This window comes from Oryzias latipes, chromosome 11 (genome assembly GCF_002234675.1).
Source record: "Oryzias latipes chromosome 11, ASM223467v1".
NCBI lineage: Eukaryota > Metazoa > Chordata > Actinopteri > Beloniformes > Adrianichthyidae > Oryzias > Oryzias latipes.
Genome location: NC_019869.2, coordinates 8,203,939 through 8,211,467, shown reverse-complemented (window position 1 = coordinate 8,211,467; position 7,529 = coordinate 8,203,939). Strand labels below are relative to the sequence as shown.

The window sequence follows — 7,529 nt, the reverse complement described above, 5'->3', positions numbered from 1 at the left end:
TTTAATTATATAAATATTAATCTTTTTAACAAAAATGGATTGGAAATTAATTTTATGCATGCAAAAAAAAGACAATCAAATTTTTCTGTATCTAGAAATACCCTTTAGATTCAATTCATTTGCTATTTTCTTAAAAAAAGAGAATAATTTGATTATGTATTACTGTATTTTTAGCATTATAGGGCACACCACATCTATTTCATATATAAGGTGCATTAAGCGAGACAAAAACATCAGAGATAAATCAGTCAGACGCTACACGTTAGCTAAGTTAGCATATTTACAACACCTGTAACTCCCAACCTTGTTTGCAACAGACTCATATTACCCCCCATGCACACCTGTAAATGAGGACAAGATGCCAGAAGTCCATCAAACTCCCCCTTGGAGCCAGCGGCTGCCCCCTCCGAGCTGTGGCTCAACAACTCGGTGGGCATTAGTTTTCCGATGGTGATGGGGTGTTATTATTTCTCTGGCGGGACCTTTGGGTAGGCGAGACTGGGCGGGCCGAAGGAGCCACCCGAACGCCATCACAATCCTGGGCAAAATGCCCAGGCTGCTGACACCTTCTGCAAATAATGGGACCACGACGAGGGGGACGACTGGCCTGGCTAGGATTCTGCAGGCGTAGCAGGTCCTGAGACATCTGGAGGATCTGCTCTTGTTGGAGCCTTAACATCTCCTTTATCTCCGATAGTTCGGACACCGGAGGGACTGATTGGGAACTACCCCCAACGCCACACTGGAACCCAGGGACAGAGGGGACGGAGTAACTACGACTCCGTACGCCTCCAGGGAGACCCTCCCGCTCCCACTGCATTGCCTCACCCCTAACCTCCAGCAACGTAGCGGTGGGCTGTCGGCGCACAAACTGTTTTAATTCACGGCGTAGGGCACAGTCAAAAACTTGTTCCACAAATTGATCCCGCAATAAAATCTCTGCATTTGGAACACCACTAGGTGCAGCTCCCTTAACGGAGGCCATTAGGCTCATTAAAGCCAGGGAGTATTCATGCAGTGTCTCACCTTCCTGCTGCCGACGAGAAAAAAATGCCTCCTGCAAGGCAACATAAGAGTCAGTGCATCCGTATAATTCCTGCAGCACTGCAATGACCCTAGCCGGGTCCTCCCTGTCGGAACCAGGGCGATATTTAATTTCGTCGCGGGCCTCTCCCTCCAGGTGATCGAACAAAAAGAACGCCTGATCGGCTACACTTAAATGGCGGGTCCTCATGCAAGCCTGCACCTCCTCAAGCCACTCCGTAAGCCCAATACCAGTCCGTCCCCTAAACATGGGACATTTTCTGTCTCTAGGGACATACAACAGTCTCTCAACCACGGGAGGATTGGTCGAAGGCCCAGCCAAAGTGGCAGGTGCTGCACCAGGGCCAGAAGCTGCTGCTTGTTGCTGCCGCAGCCTCTCATTTTCAGCTTGCAGCCGTGAAACCAGGTCTGTCAAATCCTGGACCTGTCCTTCCATTACTTAAACCTAGAGGTCCCAACAAAACAAAGTCCACTTTCCAAGGTTATTAGGATGCCAAGTTACCTTGCACAAATCACCTTCCTCACTTCCAAGCGGAACCAGCTGCTGCTTCTTTAAAATTAAAAAAATAAATAATTAAAAACAGAACAAAAAAAACAGTCTGCGTGTGACCAAACACAACCACAGAATAATGTAAAAACCACACGTCTCTGCCAAGTGTGCGATCCTGCCGACAACGCCAATTGTGGTCCCGAGGGAGTTTATTTTTCTATTGGCAGATGCACACAAAAGAAGGCAGGAGACGGAGGTACAAAAATTAAAATGATTTTATTACAAAACATTAAAACCAATTAAAAATGGACCCGTTAAAAGACATACACAACAAATTCAGTATGCTGAGGACCAGCAGACTTAAGGGAGGTGGAGGCTCCCAGAGAACAAAGATAAAATTTCACCCCACTCACGTGATGCAGACCACACACACACTGTGAAACCTTCACCCAAGGACACGTCACTCCAAACTGGGGGGATAGCCTCCACCTAGAATTCTGGGCTGGCACCTGAGTCCTCAGCACTGAGGGAGGGGGGAAACAAAGGTGGATCACACAATAAAATCCAGTTAAAACACAGGTCTAAAAGAATTGTGTAAAAATGCTAAAAGCAAAATAAAAGAAACTCTCGTGAGAGTAAGTCCGCCCGTAGGGTGCTGCTCAATGAACGGAGCGCGGCCGAGCTTTTATTCTCGTTGGTGGAGGATTCAGGCGTGACGCCCCGTTAGTCCTCCGTTGCTCAGGCTCAAAGGCAGCTGAGGAGCACCCGGGCCCGGCAGAACCCTGGTCAGGAGTCTACAGGGATTCTGATCACGAGCGGTGACAGTTCCTTAAAATAATTCTAAAATTCAATATATAAAAAGCAGCAGCTGTTCAGCAGGTGGGAGCGTCAGAAAGTCCCCGGCGCTGCAAGAACAACAAACATTACCAAAATAAAACAAAAAAAGAACAGCTTAAAGGCAAGCGCAGGACTTGACCCTCGCCGGCTTACCAGACAGACTGTTCGTCACCTGGGAGGCGCGCTCGATGGCAGAGGCTGTATTTTGCTCAATCTGTGCCTGCAGGTCTCATCCGGAGCTGAAAGAGTGTGTTAATATGAGGCAGCGAACAAACTCTTGTCCTTAGCCTACCACCGCTACTTTACCTGTGAGGCTAGCCGGAGGTGTGAAAACAGGAAGTGGGCGGTTCCAATGGCCAAATGCTGCCCCTGGCCGAGTGAAGGCTTCTTTGCCCTTTATAGCGCCCCATGAGGCCACTGCTAGTAATCCTCTGCCCTACAGCACCTGAGCCAATTAATCCTGCCACATTAGCATATTTACTATACCTTTAACTTCCAACGTTGTTTGCAGCCTATTGTTACATCTAAAATTAAACGTTTCTGTGACTACGCTAATTCCAGCCTTGTTAAAAACATGACAGAGAAAGTAAAAGAAACAGATCTGGCTACACGTTAGCTACGTTAGCGTATGTAGAATAATGTCCAGCAAGTTTGCAAGATGTAAAAAGCAGACTGTTAGAGATGAAACAAACGTTGCTGAGACTACGCAAATTCACCACCTTGGTAATAATACAAAGTAAACACGGTCACACACCGCCACATGTTAGCCGTGTTAACTTATGTACACCCAATCTTGTTTGACTGTCTGCCTCTCAAAATCTATTCATTATCAGTAGGAACAACCAGGATTAATCCATATCTGATGACCTCCAGAATATATGGTACACTGTTGTTTTTTGAAAAAAGTTAAGGCATTTAGGTCTGTCTTATTATGTGAAAAATACTGTAGGTGTTTTTTTTTTTTTTTTTAACCTTGAAATTTAGAAGGTTAGAAACGAATGCTGTAAAAAATGAAACTTTACATACTACTATAATACTGTAATGTAAGGAAGGGTTATTTTAGATATAGGTGTTTAAAACACATTAAGTCTTGTGTGCATTTATATTTGACTGAAAAAAGAAAATAAAACATGTACATGGTCATGTTGTTACTTTCCACACTGATACGCTCTGAATTTGGTTTTGGAGGCACACGTGCCAAACCGGTAGTGCTTGGACACACACAGAGGTCTCTTGGCTTTATATAATGGCTGATATGCTTGGTCACGTTCAGAAGACACCATGGTTATGTTTGTATGTGTGTCTGTATGTGAGAACAAATAGAGGACATGCAGCCTGAAGCAATGAATTCCAATGGATTGGCACTCCAAGGATGCATGCACCTCCTAAAACCACACATACAGATTATGCCAACCATCACACTAACCTGGAGCTTGTATGAGCTTCAGTAATGTTTTATTCAGAACAATACAAGAGCCAAAAGAAAATGCTAATAAAGAAGTTTTGGATTTCTTACATCGTTCAGAGATGACATGGATTGATTTTTTTTCTTTTGTAAAATTGTTTTCTCTTTTGTCCCCCAGTCTCTTCCTTTTTTATTGACAGGTATAAACTGCATTATTCAAAACTGCAATTCAAACACATAAATACTCAGAGGGGGCTTCAGAGCAAATATGAATCCAAGGAACTGCTGTGGCATTGAACGCTTTGTTGCATTTGTCAGGGTCAGGTGCGTCAGAAAAGTATAGCTAGATGTTTGAGAAACTGGCTTATTGGCTCTGTCAGATGAAGAGAGAAAAACTCCATTCAAGCTGCTATTAGCCCTCATAAATGTGGTATCAGCTCACTGGTAATTAAAAGGCCGTATTTGAGAATGCAGGCAGAAAAAAATACAGTGCAAAAGCTGGAAAACAAAGCAAAGGCAGAGGAGAAAAGCTTTGGCTGTCAAACACCAACACATTAAGTAATGATGTCATTATTTATTTGCCTGTTCTGTTTTCAGTCCAATATTTCTTATATTTCATTTTTGGAATACTTTCTTCACAGCCCAGTTGGTTTCAAAACTAAAGTGAAAATGTGAAAGGTTATGTGGTTTACAGTGTTCCCTCATTTCCCTCAGAAGATACATTCGAAAAAGAAATAAAAAAAAAAAAAAACAGAAATAGGTGAAGTAGAATTACAAATGTTTTAAGGTTCATACTTTATTCACTTTTCTTAGACAGACATGAATGTTTTTACACTTTTCTCTCTTGCTTAAATTCTTAAAGTTCAAACCGTCAAAGAAAAAGAAGTAATTAGCAATCGTAGCTTTATGTAAATATATATGGCCTGCTGAACGCTTTCTGAACAAGAGACACGGCATTGAGGAGATTGATTGACATGACTGTAAATCACAGCCAATCAGGACGCAATATCATGACTTTTTTTGTCTAGCTAAAGGTTAAACACTACATGCATGAACCTTAACTATTATTCTAAGCAAAATTGACCTGTTTTTTTATCATCAGATTTTTAACTTTATCTTTTTAACTTTTTATTTGCCTGTAGCAGTGCCTGCAGCCGTCCACCTTTGATTTCAACAAATCATACAAATAATTACAGAGTTCCATTCCTGGCTATGTGCACTCTTTTTGTTTATGCAAAAAGTGAGGTTTAATTGTGGGCACATCCAATATTTAGCACAGTAAATACACAAAGAAAATGGTGAGGTATTCAAAAAAGTATTAAAAAAAATACAAAACAAATTATTTAAATTAATTTGTTAGTAATTAACATTTTTTTGACATTAGGTAATTCGTACCTGTAAAAAAAAATGTGTCCAACTGAAACAACAACAACACTGAACTTTGGCTTAAATGCATTTCTCCTATCTAAAAGTAACTCAACCTTTATGATTGGAAAAAGGTCCGGCAGGTCAGGTTGTGCATCACAGACAGACAATCCTTCATCTTGTTTATGAATAGTCTGTGATTGTACTTTTTACTTAAACTATATATTTAATTTTTGCATCATATTTCAACAGACATTTTTTATGCAAAGACAATAATTTTATAAAATAAAAAGTTTGAGGATCGTGCCCTTGTGTATTTTGACAACTGCTTTGTCAGTTTTATTTCCTTGTTTTTTCATGCTCTGTTTTCAAGTTTCTCCTTTTCATTCACATCAGATTCGTGTTCAGACTCATCACAGCTGTCTTTGTTTGAATAAATTACCCTCTAAGTGTTTGAAGTAAGTGTGTGCTTTAAAGTTCTTCCTTATCGGGTCATGTGCTTCGTCAATCTCAAGTTGCTCCTTCAGTTTATGGATTTTGGTTGTGTCTACGTTTATTTCCTAAACCTTCACGTTTCTACCGAAAGCCTGATACTGTTATTGTCATTTTCCTGCCTTAAAAACACTGATGGACTCATTAGCTAATAGAACTCTGGTTAACAGATACCCCTGAGGAAAAAATTCATTTTAATTAAAAAGAAAAAAAAAAGATTTAAACGCAAATTATTACCATTCATATTTTGTAATCATTTAGTGTATAATCCCATTGTGCTTTTTTTAACTGATTTCAAAGGCGTAAATGTGTATATGTCTATATGTATATATATATATATATATATGAAGAAGAAAAAAAACGCCCCTCTCACCCTCCGCGGGTGGTTTCTCCTCCAAGCTCGGGTCCTCTACCAGATGTCTGGGAGCTTGAGGGTCCTACAGAGTATCTTAGCTGTTCCTAGCACTGTGCTCTTCTGGACTGAGAGGTCTGACGCTTTCCAGGTATCTGTTGTAGCCACTCCTACAGCTTGGGGGTTACTGCCCCAAGTGCTCCAATTACCACAGGCACCACTGTCACCTTCACTTTCCATGCTTTCTCCAGTTCTTCTCTGAGTCCCTGGTATTTCTCCAGTTTCTCATGTTCCTTCTTCCTGATGTTCCCATCGCTTGGCACTGCCACATCCACCACAACGGCTTTCCTCTGTTCTTTATCCACCACTACAATGTCTGGTTGGTTCGCCATTACCATCCTATCAGTCTGGATCTGGAAGTCCCACAGGATCTTTGCCCTCTCATTCTCTTCCACCTTCGGAGGTGTTTCCCATTTTGACCTTGGGGTTTCCAGTTCATATTCTGCACACGTTCCTGTATATTATTCCAGCCACTTGATTGTGGCGCTCCATGTATGCTTTACCTGCCAGCATCTTACATCCTGCAGTTATGTGCTGGATTGTTTCAGGCGCCTCTTTGCACAGCCTACACCTTGGGTCTTGTCTGGTGTGGTAGATCTGAGCCTCTATCGCTCTGGTGCTCAGGGCTTGTTCCTGAGATGCCAGGATGAGTGCTTCAGTGCTGTCCTGTAGGCCAGCCCTTTTAGCCATTGGTAGGACTTCTTGATATCAGCCACTTCAGTTATGGTCCGGTGGTATATCCCATGCAGGGGTTTGTCCTTCCATGAGGATCTGTCCTCCAGCACTGTATCCTCTGCTCTCCATTGCCTGAGACATTCACTGAGCACAGTTGGGGCCTTGAGCTTGATGTAGTCATGCATCTTGGATGTTTCATCCTGGATAGTGGCTTTTACGCTCACTAGTCCTCGGCCTCCTTCCTTGCGGCTAGCATACAGTCTCAGGGTGCTGGATTTGGGATGGAAGCCTCCATGCATGGTGAGAATCTTTCGTGTTTTAACGTCCGTGGTCTGTATCTCTTCCTTTGGCAATCTTTTATTCCTGCAGGGTATGTGATAACTGGCAGTGCATAGCTGTTTATTGCCCGGGTCTTATTTTTGCCATTGAGCTGGCTTCTCAGGACTTGCCTTATTCGTTGGAGGTATTTAGCTGTTACAGCTTTCCTTGTTGCCTGCTCCAGGTTGCCATTTGCCTGCGGAATTCCAGGGTACTTGTAACTGTCCTCGATGTCTGCTATTGTTCCTTCTGAGAGTGAGACTACCTTGCCTCTCTTTGTCACCATCCGGCTGCATTTCTCGAGCCCGAATGACATCCCAATGTCAGTACTGTAGATCCTGGTGGTGTGGATCAGGGAGTCAATGTCACGCTCGCTCTTAGCATATAGCTTGATGTCATCCATGTAGAGGAGGTGACTGATGTTGGCCCCATTTCTGAGTCGGTATCCATAGCCAGTCTTGTTGATTATTTGGCTGAGGGGGTTCAGACCT

The 7,529-nt window shown here is 42.6% G+C and overlaps 1 protein-coding gene across 7 annotated transcripts in view; it reads right to left on the bottom strand.

The window, feature by feature from the left end:
• Window positions 1-333: 333 nt before the first annotated feature.
• LOC110015877 overlaps window positions 334-7,529 on the bottom strand; it is a 755,614-nt gene continuing 748,418 nt past the window's right edge. For 2 of the 7 annotated variants that reach the window (XM_023959668.1, XM_023959667.1), the window contains 2 exons: window positions 1,948-2,057; window positions 334-1,594 (listed from right to left, as the gene is read on the bottom strand). In XM_023959668.1, coding sequence (XP_023815436.1) covers window positions 437-1,480 — 1,044 coding nt within the window. In that variant the 5' untranslated portion in view covers window positions 1,481-1,594; window positions 1,948-2,057 and the 3' untranslated portion in view covers window positions 334-436. Of the gene's footprint in view, window positions 1,595-1,947; window positions 2,839-7,529 lie in introns of those variants that run through there. The other 5 variants (XM_023959666.1, XM_023959664.1, XM_023959665.1 and 2 more) reach the window with 5 other exon arrangements.